Genomic DNA, 14,150 nt, shown 5'->3' on the forward strand with positions numbered 1-14,150 from the left:
GATCAACAATTTTCTCATTCAATTCTTTCAACGGGCTATTCACGATCAATTAGCTCTACCAGTGTTAAAAAATATGTTGATTTGACATATTACCATTGAATAAAATGTATATGTATACATTTTTTACATATAGATGCAACAATGATCTAATACATGCAACAATGAGCGAAATTAACGCCTAAATGAATATTAATGTTTTCCAATCTGTAATTCTTTTAACTTCATGATGTTGCGAAATAAAATCTCGAAAAATTCCATCTAATAATATTACATGTGCGTTGAATAAATCTGTTTTGTGTGAATGATAAATAGACAAATCCATCTTTAACATTGGATTATACGATATTGCGATGAACGCGAATAACGCTTACTGAATATCTTTTGAACAATGATAATGAATATCCGTATCGTCTAATCGTCATTATCGCTATTGATTTCAATATCTATATCATTGTATATATCCTCATATCAGCTATCGGGAACCTAAAATTAAATAATGTTTAAAGAAATAAATTTAACGAAAATTTAACTTATAAGCCGGTATTCATAGTTCTTATATTCAAGACCGTTTTAAGTTCTGTCTTGAGATATCATCACGAATCAATCAGAGAGCCGTCATTAGCGTCTTAAGACAGCCTTGAAATACGAAATATGAATATCGACCATAGACATGACATTTAGTAATGTAAAATGTAAGAATTTTTATTCTTACTTTCCATTGTAATTGGCTGCCCACTTCGTAAAGTTCTTTCAATGTTTCTGTCAATGTGCCAGAACTTTCTAGTTCTTTGTACTTGCGATACAATTCTAAAGCTGCTCGCGCATCTTCGGTTGAATCGTGAGTTTCAGACTGAATGTTTTTACCCAAAAAATGCCAAGTCAAGAAACGTAACGATACCATACGATGATGAGGTAAGTGAAACAACAAAACTGTATCTACTATTTGATCCGGCGGGACTACCAAATTTATTACCCTGCAAAGTTCACACATTAAAAAAAAATATTACCAGCCACCATCGTAGATATCAAGTAGTATTTTACCTAAAATCGTTTTTCAAGCCGTGCCCGACAAAAATTATACCATTGTCTACTAAGAACCTCAACTTTTGATACGTCGATTTCAGAGTTGTAAGATGTTTGCTACTAAAATTCGCATCTAAATCACCCGGTTGGATTCCACTGAATTTTGTTAGATAGTCGACTACCTGTTCCTGAGTGCTTATATAATCGTCTATAAACGGTGTACCTTCCAAAGGACCTTGTCTACTAATTAAAAATAAGAAAATATTATATATAGATTTAAAATAACTCGAATATTGTCATATTAAGCGCATTTTTTATCTAATCAGATTAAAATTTCTCATTTATGAAGCATTATTGTTTACATAACAGCTCATAAAACATACCCGCGTATACAGGTGATTCGTGCGACCGACATATGGCTCGGTTTTATAGTTGACATCTTTCCATCGCTTCGTAGCTCAGATTCTTCCTGATTTAAGGTAACGAATTCTGCATCGATGCCTACTAACTCTCCTGCAATTACAATAATTTAAGCACACTAAAAAGGATACAGGCCACATTAAAAGTATACAATAATTTTCTTTCTTCCTTTCTATTTCATATAAAGAGCGAAAATACAAAGAGATTATTACAACAGAGGAATCTACCTTTCTTAGGCATTTCATCTGATGCTAGAGGAGTAAATGTAATTCCTCTAGTTCCACCACTGCGAGCAATACATTTATCTTCTCCAAAAACATCATACGTAAGAGGACTGACGAATTGTGTTGGTTCAGGAGCAGGTATCGCTGTATAATGAAGTACACATGGCACTTTCCAATCGAGATTAAACCATACCGCTTCCTGAGGAGTCACTGGTTGTATACTGTAACAAGTATTACGTCGATAATAAATGATGTTAAAGTATGGACAACTTTCTTTTCCTAAACGGAAAAAACTTACCAGAAATCATTAAAAATGTACCATTGTGATACGGCATTGCCTGCCGATCGTTCATGATAATTTGGTCCAACTCGTAACAGTGCTACAATATTTCTTCGTTCCTCGTTATTTTTATCGTCAATATAACAAACGACAGCACTGAGACCATACTGTATCTTTTGAGTATTATAAGAGATCTCCAGATTTGTACTTTTCACAACTTCGTCATCTTCTGTCACACTGCAATTTCCAATCTTCGATGCTAAACAATTTTCAATATTTTCCTCACTGTTATTCCCAGAATTCTCAGAAATAACTTGTACTGTTCTGTCATCTTGACCGTTCTCCATCATGCTTGTCTGTATGAACATATCATTCAATTCGTTTCTTGGTTCGCTGATTTTTTTAACTGCCATCTCTCCGTTTTCTTCAATGGAGATTTCTATGTTGTGGGGTATCCATGAATGCAAGTAATAAAAATGACTAGGAGGCGATGTAACGGGCGCTGTCGATGAGGTAGATGGTGTGGAAGACGACGTTAATAATTTTTCTGTTTCTGCACAGTAAAATATGGTTAGCGTTAATTCAAAGCGACATGTTTAATCTCTATATTAAAGTATTTATATACCTGAGTCGCGTCCAACGTGCCTGAATCGACATCCAGTTCGCGTGCAATTGTTGCCATATCGACAGGGCTTCGCAGTAACAGGCACAGGACTCGAGTTAGGACTGCTCTCTTTTCCCGTCAACACGTTTTGTACCACGATGTCCATTTGATTTTGCCAAAACGCTTTGTCCTGTAATAATTCGTTCTCATAAAATGAATGAAGCGTAATATGCGATTTTCATTCTTTGATTCTGTGCACGCTACAATTGTACATCTAATCTGATGTTGTAAGTACCTGCTGAGTATCTAAGCCACAATTTAGAGCCAGTATTTGAGGTAGTTTAGTCAATTGTCGAGACTGGAGAGTAGGTGTAAATTTCTGACAATTGTCACACCATGCGGGTGTAATTTTCTCAGGTCTTAAACTGCGGGCAAGAACATTTGTGAACGGTACCTCTTCAGCTACAAAAGGTAAATCTTGTGTTCAACCGCGAGTATGAATGTATGGATGTGCACATTAAGCTAAGGTTGCACAAAAAATCAAATGAGCGTGTAGAATATTGAAAATTATATCACAATCTTTATGGAATTTTGAAATAATGGATATTTGAAAAAATGTAAAAATTTATCTGTAAATATGTATCACATTATTAGACTACATTTACACTTTATCTTATATTTATTTGCTTTAAAATATTCGAATGATTAAATATATACAGTCAAAGTTTTCAATTTACACGCTAAACTCAGACTTTCTGTCCAGCCAAAGCATTGGACACATATTGCTTGACAATAGCTTACAAGGATTAATTATTTCCGGATAAACTAAGTTACAAAGTAACATGATAGAATGTTTTGTAGCTTCTTGCCCACATTTGAGACAGCGATGTATGTGCATTTGTTCAGATCCAAATAGACGACTGATCTCTGTTTCATCGTCTCGCACTTCACTCTCTTCGGCGGATTTTTTGGTGGTCTTGTCTACTCGTAATAATGCATTTAAAGATAAAATAAATGAATATTATTAATGATATCATTAGAATTGAGTATAAATATTTTTTCACTAAAAAAAATATGTGTAACGATTTTGTAACAGTAGCGTGATACATATGCGTTTGTAATTTCGCATGTTTTGTAATAATTTTAATGTTTCGGTTTATTTATAATATTTAATTCAAAATATTATGTCAAATTTAGAAAATTCGATATAATCTCCTTCTTGATTTTTTAACTAAGCAATGCAAACTAGATATTGTTAAGATAATTTTGGTTATTTTTTAAAATAAAATTATTAATTAGATAATTTAACACCTCAGTGTTACATATTGATACCTTTAACACATCAATATTAATCACATATTTGTTAAATTGCAAGATTTTGTAATAATTATATATATGTATAATTATTATTATTATTATAAAATCATAGAATTAAAAAATATGTGATTAATATCGATATATATACACACATATAAATATGAAAGCAAAATCATGCAATTTTTGGAAAAGGGTAAAAGGGGCTAGCTGCTCTTCTTACTATAAAAACATATACATAATACATATAGAAAAAAAAGCGATTTAAGGAATAACAAGCAGCAACGCCATAACTTATTGGTTTAATATCAATAAAGATACATTCAAAAAAATATATGCGTCGGCGTACATTAAGAAAGTTGCAGTTGTGAGATATCCTAAGAATGCAAGATTATAATAAAATTGGGAGGTAGCTTATTAAAATAAAAGTAATGTTTCTGCATCGTTATATATAAAAAATTATAATTACAATTATACATTAATCATATAGTTCTCAGTCGTTTCTTGCTCTTCGGATATATCTTTAAAGCAAATAAAAAATCAAATAAATCACATACAAATTGAAAAATAAACACAAAAGTGCCCAGTGCAAAGGTTACACATAAATTGTGTTTACCTTTCGATGTGATCCACATATATTTACCATCCTCCTCTTGCTTCCTCTTTTTTTTTCTCTCGTCATCATGACTCCTATATCGAGAACCGAGGTCCTCAAGGATGCTAGGAAAATCCTGTTCGTTATAAACAAATGGAGGATATTTGGAATCTGATTTAAGTCGCGCTGCTTCCTCTTCTTTTTGTTGTCGCTTCCTAGTTTCCAGTATCTCGTAGTGTATTTGATGTAGAATAAATCTGTTCCAACTCTAATACAAAATTCAAACCAATTCAATAAATAATTTTTCTGTCAATATATTAAATTTCTAAATATGTCATGCGATTTTTAATGCAATTTTTAATAGAGATTTAAACATTTAATAAAATGCATTTCCGAGAATATAAATTTATAAACATTTATACGAAATAAAGTTGTAAAAAAGTCTTTTTTTTTTCATTTCAAATAAACGTATATTTTGAACATTCGTTCTAACGCAAGTTATTAAAATGTAATTTGTGCATTTTTACGCTGATTGCTTGTAACTTATTGTATTTGTTTATTATCATACTTGTATAAGCACTATCAGATTGATCTTTTTCTTCGATTCTGGATCGTTCAGTATAAGTCCTAAAGCTGACGCTTCCCGTACTGTCCTAAAAGCCCTAAGGAAATTTGCAGCTTGGCAAGGAAACCCTCGTGATGTATCCAACATGTGAAACAAGAATCCCAATTCGCAAGAAAGACAAAACTCTCGTTGGCACGAATGTGAGAGCAATGCTACCCTTACAGGTTCGCAGTAGTAAAGCAACTACAAAGTACGAACGTGTATCTGATCTGTGATTTATTTTATTCGTTGTCCCAACTCACCTCGGACACTATAATTTTCTTAAGCTTACCTGTAGCATAGCATTGCAATAACTGTTAGGAAGTGTAGCCTCCAGGCCGCAAAAGCTGGTTCGATTATATTGATCAAAATCGAAATCATCGTAACCAAGCCGTGAGTATTTCAACTCAATTTTACGATAACGCTTAGGTATGGCTACAAAGGTGCCGTCATCTGTTTTAGACCGTGAGTCCCCCACGAAAGGCTTCGCGACTAAGCCACGTCGTGAAGACGTACCCGTTTCCAGATTGTACGGTATCTGCAAAAGAGGTATTATTTATTTTTATTCCACTGTGAAAACGTGTATCGGATATTTTTCGCCAAGATAGTTTCTATCTTATGGAATTTGCCATGCCATTACACGTGAGATATCGAGATAGTTTGTACAGTTTGGTGCATGATAGAGAGATAGACTTTTGGATTGTGAAAAAATAAATAATACCTATATATTAAAGAACGCGTTGTGGGAACTGAACCGATAATATGGCGCATTATATTAAAGTTACGCATACTGTTGTATATCATACAACCTTTATTATTTCACTCAAATACAATTTCGAGTATACATTTCATGCGGAACATATTTTACATGTAAATATATTAATCGCCTATCGAGATTATTCATCGGAAATCATTAAACGAAAAGACAAAATGCAATCAATCACAAACACATTGCGCGGATTGAGAGAATAAAGGCAGTAAAATATCACGCTGATAAGAGCGATCGATAAGCTATATAAGGGAATTGTGGATACTTTTGGCGGAACGTATATTAGAAACATTTATTCATGTTTCTTCTTCTTTATGTCGGTCGTTCTGTAAATGTCAACACAAATAACTATAAAGGAAATTAAGACTTATACTATTAATATATTTCAATGCATACGTTTTTTCTTACACGCTACGTACTTTTTCTGCAACGCAAAAAAATTAATAAGGCCTCAACTTCGCTGATCATAATTAAATTGAAGAACCCAATTTTTAATTGGGTAATATGCTTTATTAGCAGTTCTTAAAGAAAAAAAAAAATTATTTTAGTATTATATTTAGTTTACAATAAGAAAAAAATGTATTATACATGTAATATTTAATGATAAAATTCGTCGATTATATGTCACTTATATATTTTTAATTATTTAAACAATATTATTTAAATAATACAAATATATTTAGAATTCAGAATGCAGTGCAATTATATGTTACAGCACGGAGATGCTGTATTTTATTACGTATTATTTTTTTATATGTATAAATTTGTTGGCACATTGTTGATAATATTGGATCTATAAGATTCAGATGTAAATATATATAAAAAAATAAAACTATTTTATATTTAATATAAAACACATTTAGAATTGTTCTGATTTAACGTATGTCAAATTTATTTTACCGAATTTCATATAAGCAAAGTATCAAATACTGATCAAATAAAAATAAACAGATTCCTGTAAGTGGCACTAACAAAAAATATATTTATTATAATAAAAAAATTGATAGTACTTTCAATAATGTAATAATATAACGATAATTAATTTGATATTAGTTTTCAAAATTACAATCATATACTTTTTAATATTTTTTAACATTTTAAATATTTTTATCATATATATAGTATATATGGTAAATTGACTATATATATGAAACAAAATAACGAGAAAAGTAAAGAGATTTCAATATTTTACACGCGCAGTGTATATATATAATAATATATTTTGAGACTGTTTTTTTTGTATGCTATATTATTGTAAAATTAGTAGAATACGTTGGACTAGTTTACGAAAATATATCACGTCTCTTTATAGGCTATAATAATTATCACGAAAGGTTATCAGTCTTAATCATATATAGCAAATTTTTTTTCTAAAAATTAAATACCACACAGAGCCTTAATTTTCACATTAATAATATATTGTTGTAATTGATCAATTTAATTGTTAGTAAAGCCTCAAAATCATGAAAGAATTCATTTGTATATCAATATATTTTTGAAATATATGTATGTATATCAATTTAGATAGCAATTTAATGATATACAGAAGCAATATTAAATTTGATCAAGTCATAAGCAGAATAGATTTTAAAATTTGATAAACAAAAATAGGAAAAATTATTAAGAATTTATGAATGGAATTTAAGATAATTTGAGAAGAGACGGAGGAGAATATTGTAATAGAGTGGGAGAATATTGTTTCCTCACTTGATTTCTGCGAAAAGCCTGAAGATTCGGCGCGTATCCTATTGTTCCCTGCATTTTCATTGTGCGTAAGATTTCAGGATCTATTGGTGGAGTTCTCCTGTGAAAGAATGAAAATCAAGTTATCTGTTTCTCGGTTGTACAAAAATGGAAACATACAAGAGACCTACCTATAAACTTTTTTCAAGTATTCTTCAGGCCAATCACTTAGAAGTGGTTGATCTGAATATACCATTGGTATTGTACTGTACGGCGCAATATCGTCATTAAAAGGAATCGATGGTATTGTCTCAATTGGATCGGCAAACTCCGTAGGCCTAAGCAAAATAAAAATATACATATACATATACTTAGATTTTATTCTTGATTATCTTTATATTCATTTTCTAATTGTTCTTGATTTTATACGTAATATAAATTATTTGTGTCAATAGATTTTAGTATATTGTGTCAATAATTATTTCGATATATAAAAATTATATAATATAATTCGTAAATTAATTATCGTTATTTTTAAAATTGATTAAAATAATATTACTGACCTAGAAAATGTATTAAATTGAGGTTCCGGAGTGTTGGTGGACATTAAATGTATAGAGCCCGCCAAATCTCCAAAGCAAAGACATTGAGATGTAGTAGCTACATCAAATGATAATATCGTCGCACCGCCAGTAGCAACCTAATAATATACGATACAATTTCTATATATAATCTCTGTATGTATATCTATTTAAAAAAATTTCTACCTTAAATTTTTTGCTTAAATTATGAACGCGTAAATTTACCTGATATAAACACGTTACTGAAGGTTGTACATTAGCATATATTGTATCAAGTAATTGCATTTGTCCTAGTGGCGATACCACTGCGAGCCGACTGGAATAACTTGGTAGGAACTTTAATAAAAGAGGGTATACCATAGTTGTGACTGGACTTAATGCTCTCATTTGTCTCAAATCATAGGCCATTAAAAATCGATCAACAGTAAGACCCTGACGACTAAATATAATCCATAAATATTTATAATATATGTGTTAAGTATATGAAATGGTCAAAAACTTTTTGATTATTTTATGCCTCACCTGTTGCTGAATCCACATGTAACAAGATAATTTCCTTGAACATCGAAATCACTTAAGGAACCACTGTGTGTATCTAAAGTATGTTCTATTGATAATGTATTTGGATCCCTGAGATCTATTCTTCCCACAGGATTTCCAGCACATATAAGCCTACTATGTTGTCTCAATATCGCACAACCATTCTCATCTACATCCACCTACAAATATAACATAGGTTCTAAGGTCTCATAGGTTCATAGGTCTCTTTTTTCATTATCTGACTAACTTGTAATTGAGCTTAACCTGATGTTTAACTCAATGGGCTTTATCTACGACATCATCATAGATAAAACCCATTGGATAAAATATCAGGTTAAGTTTAACTACAAATCAATCAGAAAATAAAAATTCGGGCCATAAAGTCATCACATCTCGTACTCGGAATTAATTTAACATTTAGTTTAGTTGATAGATTCTTACTAATCCAGTCTCTTTTCCTCTAGTAAGGTTAAAATCAATTATTTTATCCTGATGTCCACCCATGAGTAATCTGGCTGGGGAAATTTGTAACATACATTGCATGTCGTTCATATTCATCGACCTATAACAATCTAGGTTTGCTCATCCGTGGATAATAATGTTAGTACAAAATATGAACATACGTATGAGTAAATATAGGTATGCCTCTCCGCAATTGGCATCTCAATTGACTTTGAGACAACACTAAGATACCCTCATCTACAGTATGAATTTGTCGTATCTCCTGCGTTGCATGGACTTGAAAAGAGGTATATTTTTGTAAACCAGGCCCATAGTAGGATGTTACGTGACCCTACAACAAATTAGTATTAAAAATACGACAATGTGTTATAAAAGGCTAATAAGAATCAAAAGACATAAAAAGTTTCCATTATTCATTTAACATGAGTATAATTATAACTAAATACAAAAAAAAAGAAATTATAAAAACCATAGAAAATAAGAGTATGAAAAATGTTACAGAATATAATACATGTTTCGATCTTATATTTAGGTCCTCTTCAGATGTACAAAAATTCAGGCGCAGTAAAATTAATATTAAAAGAAAAAGAAAGTAATGGTTTTGTTGCACAATTAGATGAGTCAGAAAAACGAAAAATTGCTTGTGAAGCGATTGGATGACCGATTGCGAAAGATTTCTCATTGTTCTAATGAGAACATAAAGAAACATGTTATAAGTTATCAAAACTAAATTAAAATAAGCACAATGCGCTTCTCTGATAAAAAAAAACCTACCTCGGAGTCCGACAATTGAGAAAATCCATGTTAATATTGAAATAATTGTCAATAATATGATGTCAAAAGAGATATAAAATTAGTATCACAATTATGTATATAATGTTCAATGTATAAAATAAAATAAAGAAAACCGTCTAACGCTTCCGACGGAATCAACAGTACTGCGAAAAATCTTGGCAATGCAAAGTCAAAATTTTGCATTATTCACAATAGAAATTTTAAAATATAAATTTTAAATTATTTACAATAGAAATATATGATTTATGAAAACCTTCTGTGTCTATCTGGAGGTTTAGACTGTCACTCTATTTTTTAATGTTAAGCATCTCTGAGACAAGACGTTTATTATAAACCGGTTCTTCATCCAAGACTTGAATGTTGTTTCAAATGTTGTTTCAAATTGTATTAAATTATAAATATTGATATAATAATGAATAAAAAATTTAGTATAAATAGTATCAGTGACATACCCCTTGATTCCCCATCCACATAAGTTCTTCAATCGTGTCGAAAGTGGCAGTGGAAACTCCAAATCTATCCCCGCCATCGGCGAGCAATGTTCTAGTTTCATGAAACTCGGCCCCAGAAAAGTCCTCTCCAAATTGCTCCGTTGCACGTACATATTCACCTCCGGGTACGACATAATTACAATCGTCCCCTGAAATGAGAATCGATCAGTCGAGGTTCACACAAGTATACCTTTATTTTACACATATAATCCCAAAAGCAGAAAGATATTCCTTTCTTGCTAAAGGACTCCAACACTTTAGCAAAATTTTCAATTTATTTGTCATAAATAATTAAATATAAACAAAATATAAAATAATAATTTATGTAAATTATATCTTTATTTCGAAACGCGATAAAGTTATCTATACAGCTTCTACTTCTAAATATAAGGCGCGCAATTATAATATAAATAAAATACAAAATAAAATACAAAATACACATATGCTTTTTAAGAGCATAATTTATTGTGTACATAATTTATTGTATAGCACAATTTATTGTTAAATATAGACCACAAATATCCAAAATTATTATTTTATCGAAGTAGAGATTATATTTACTCGTACATTTGCTACAACAATAATATACTAAAAAACAAAGAAAACTTTCTAAAAAATGAGTTTGAATGTTTTGAATCAATAAAATTTTATAATATTAATGTAAAATTTTAGTTTTTTTCCTTCTTTATGTTTTTATTCTTTTTTTTATAAGATAATAAAAAATAACTATTTTTTAATTATATCGTTATTATAACAAATGAGGTACATACAAGATAGAAACCAATTATAACAATCGATTTTCAAGAAGAAAACAATTTGATCATTACTGCTTCAAGGATTTTCCATAATTACTGTTAAGCTTGGAGATAACAAAGGACGATCTTGGCCGCGCTCGTGCGTGTTGGAGAAACAGCTGATGCCAGCTGATATTCTACAATCGGCCGGATCGGCGGTGTTCCGCGCGTAAACGTTCGAAAGCAAACGAACGTTGTGGAAAGTAGAAACAGACGCGATACGAGGAACTGATAAAGATAAAAAAAAGCGCAGGTAGTGTGAATACATGCGAGACAGAGAAATTCCGGTATCCCTCCATCGAAAGCGGCTCTCCCGCGCTTCTTGGTCGCGTGAAAGAAGCGCGCGTGACGCGACAAACAGAGCACTTACAAAGCAGATCTTGTTCTTCCTCGCAGTTGACGTGGTCCGTAGGTTCTACCGAGGGATCGAAGAGATCCAACACCGGATAGTCCATGATGCGCGCGATGGCTTTCTTCAGACTACGTCGTTACGTGGCATTGGAGTGATATAAAATTGACACGAGAACTGCGTTCCAATATTCCCAATAATGATCGGTCTTTTATCATAATACACCGCAGGTACGCGGCGCACACAGTCTCACACACGTACGCACGCACGCACGCACGCACGCACGCACGCACGCAAGGTAGGCAGACGAACAAACGCACCAACACGCACGTTAGTCGTCCTGGCAACTGTGCAACAAGCGAAACATTTTGTGCATTATTATGCTAACGCGAGCCGTTGGATTGAAAAACTCAACGATAGACAAGCGCATCGTAACACGTTTTTCTCGATTGTATTTCTTTGCTATCCGTTCACCAAGAAAACTGCGTTTTTCGCCGTTTGTTGAGATACGATTTAATTCATAATCGCATGTTCACGATGTTCAGACTTCGCGAGCAGACACAGATAGACAGGAACCTAAGCACAGTAATCACTGAGCAGTGAACCAGAGCGGAAACCAGAGCAGCTGAGAGTGATCATGCCGGTCTTTATCCTGTAACCAACCGCAGGCGCAAAATGCCACCATGCATTAGCGCCAACTGAGAAAGTGAATATCAACTGCATAGCAACATCCATTTTTCACTGCAGGTATACAATTTATAATACGTGTCTGCATTGACACCGACGAGATATTAAAGGTTGGCGCTTATGGAAGTTCGCGTGCTTGTAAGTCCGGATCTTCACAATAGATGTAGATTTTTAAGCCTCAAGTCGTAAGAAATTGACCAATTGTAGTCGAATGCGAGAAGAATAATTGATTGTGATTCGTCCATTCCTTATGGCTTAAGAATCTATTGAAGATCCGGGCTTAAAATTAAGTGATGAAAACCCGGTTGTCTAATGTTATTTTGACTTTAAGCAAGACTTAAAACTCTCTCCTTTTACTCGTTTTAAAACGAAAGAGAGACAGATCGGGCCTAAGAATAAGAAACTATAGATATTACTATAGTTTCTTACTCTTAATGATGTAAATTTTAACACGCGAATTTCCACCATCAATGGCCAACTTCAGTCAGTTCGATACTACGAGGCCAATTAAAGGAGAAGAAGAAGAAGAAGAAAAAGATCTCGAAAATTGTTCGGCAATATCTTTCTGCTACATGTCATCTCATCTGCATTCGAAATTAATATTTCTAGAGCTAATCGAGCTGCTCGATCCACTTCGAATTCAAAAACCGAGCTCGTAGAGCTAATGCAGATTTTCGCGCCTAAATTAAATTCATAATGTATATTTATGATAATGCTATCAAATAGAAATTGAATAGGAGTACATTATATACAACATTTATCGAGGAAAGTAAGTTTTTAATTCTTTTCCTCTTTATAATATATTAAAGACTTTAACGAATATAAATCAAATGATATAACGTATAAATTGTAGAAGTTTATTTTGCAATGTAATATTTTCTTTTGAGAAAACACCTTGCATATAAGTCTGCTACATTCATGTGTAACAATCTATTTTTAGTATATAAGACTATTATCAGTTTCTAGTAAAGCGAAAGAAATTTTCAATAAGGTATTTTTTAATAAGGTATTTTTTATTTATTCATAAAAATAAACAATTTCATTTTATAATCTAACCTTAAAGGATAGTTTACAGCTCTGTAGCATTCGGAATTAATTCTTGGCACTCGGATTGCTCGAAGATCACGTGATCAAGCTCTCCATCTGTTAGCTCGCATCTCAAAGTGCATTCCGTTTCATGATGCGCATAATGCATCATTTATCCTTGTTTAACATTCGATGAACAACAAGGATAAATGCATCATGCGTGAATGCACCTTCAGATTTACATATCGCATGATAGCGAAGAATATGATTTCAAAGTCGCATGCGATATCGACCGTGCGATATTTTCTGTATATGATAATTATCGCTTTGTTTCAAGAATAGACCTCCTGTCCCATTGTCAAACTAACCTTTTCTCAGAGCCATAACTCGCTATACGCCCTCAGCCAATCAGCGCGCGATTCGGCTCACGTGTTATGTTGGCGACTCTCTGATTATAAGCTCTCTAAGTATTGACCAATGAAATTATCAGTATTCTAGTAAATTCGCTCACTTTTGTAATTTTCACCTCGGGGTCAATTCTATATCTTCAAACAAGGTGAAAATTACAAAAAGTGAGCAAATTTACTAGATGTTGAACAATGAAATTATTAGTATTCTAGTAAATTTACTTACTTTTGTAATTTTCACCTCGTTTCAAGATACAGAATCGATTCCCAGCATAATAAAGCTTTGTGTTCACGATGTTAGAAATCGGTCCGAAATGAAAAAAGATTTGACTAATCGCAATAGTCATATGATCAAGGGTACGGTTAACGCGATGCTACAAACGCTTTGAAGTGTTTTTTAATTGGTCAGTTTGTAAAATTCTTTCTTCTAATTGGTCCATCAAATGCTTCAAAGCATTTGTAGCGAGACTTTGATCACAGCCCAAATTGTTCAAATGTGATT

General features: G+C 32.3%; 1 protein-coding gene across 3 annotated transcripts; it reads right to left on the reverse strand.

Moving 5' to 3' along the window:
- Positions 1-6: 6 nt before the first annotated feature.
- PAN2 (PAN2-PAN3 deadenylation complex catalytic subunit PAN2) lies at positions 7-12,289 on the reverse strand. 3 transcript variants are annotated; one of them, XM_011065373.2, is made up of 21 exons: positions 11,550-12,289; positions 10,347-10,534; positions 9,261-9,430; positions 9,079-9,199; positions 8,620-8,816; positions 8,323-8,536; positions 8,080-8,216; positions 7,708-7,854; positions 7,541-7,637; positions 5,357-5,602; positions 5,029-5,268; positions 4,509-4,728; positions 3,353-3,532; positions 2,847-3,013; positions 2,573-2,741; positions 1,966-2,500; positions 1,671-1,888; positions 1,407-1,536; positions 1,042-1,266; positions 713-974; positions 7-483 (listed from the first exon to the last, which is right to left on the reverse strand). In XM_011065373.2, exons 1-21 carry the CDS (start codon positions 11,632-11,634, stop codon positions 469-471), a joined length of 3,963 nt encoding a protein of 1,320 aa, XP_011063675.1. In that variant the 5' UTR covers positions 11,635-12,289; the 3' UTR covers positions 7-468. The 3 variants fall into 3 exon arrangements, with proteins under 3 accessions (XP_011063675.1, XP_011063674.1, XP_011063673.1); XM_011065372.2 differs by having other exon boundaries at positions 1,042-1,263; positions 4,482-4,728; XM_011065371.2 differs by having other exon boundaries at positions 4,482-4,728.
- Positions 12,290-14,150: the final 1,861 nt, after the last annotated feature.

Source organism: Acromyrmex echinatior, chromosome 15 (assembly GCF_024713525.1).
Source record: "Acromyrmex echinatior isolate Ae372 chromosome 15, ASM2471352v2, whole genome shotgun sequence".
In the NCBI taxonomy this organism is placed as follows: Eukaryota; Metazoa; Arthropoda; class Insecta; order Hymenoptera; family Formicidae; genus Acromyrmex; species Acromyrmex echinatior.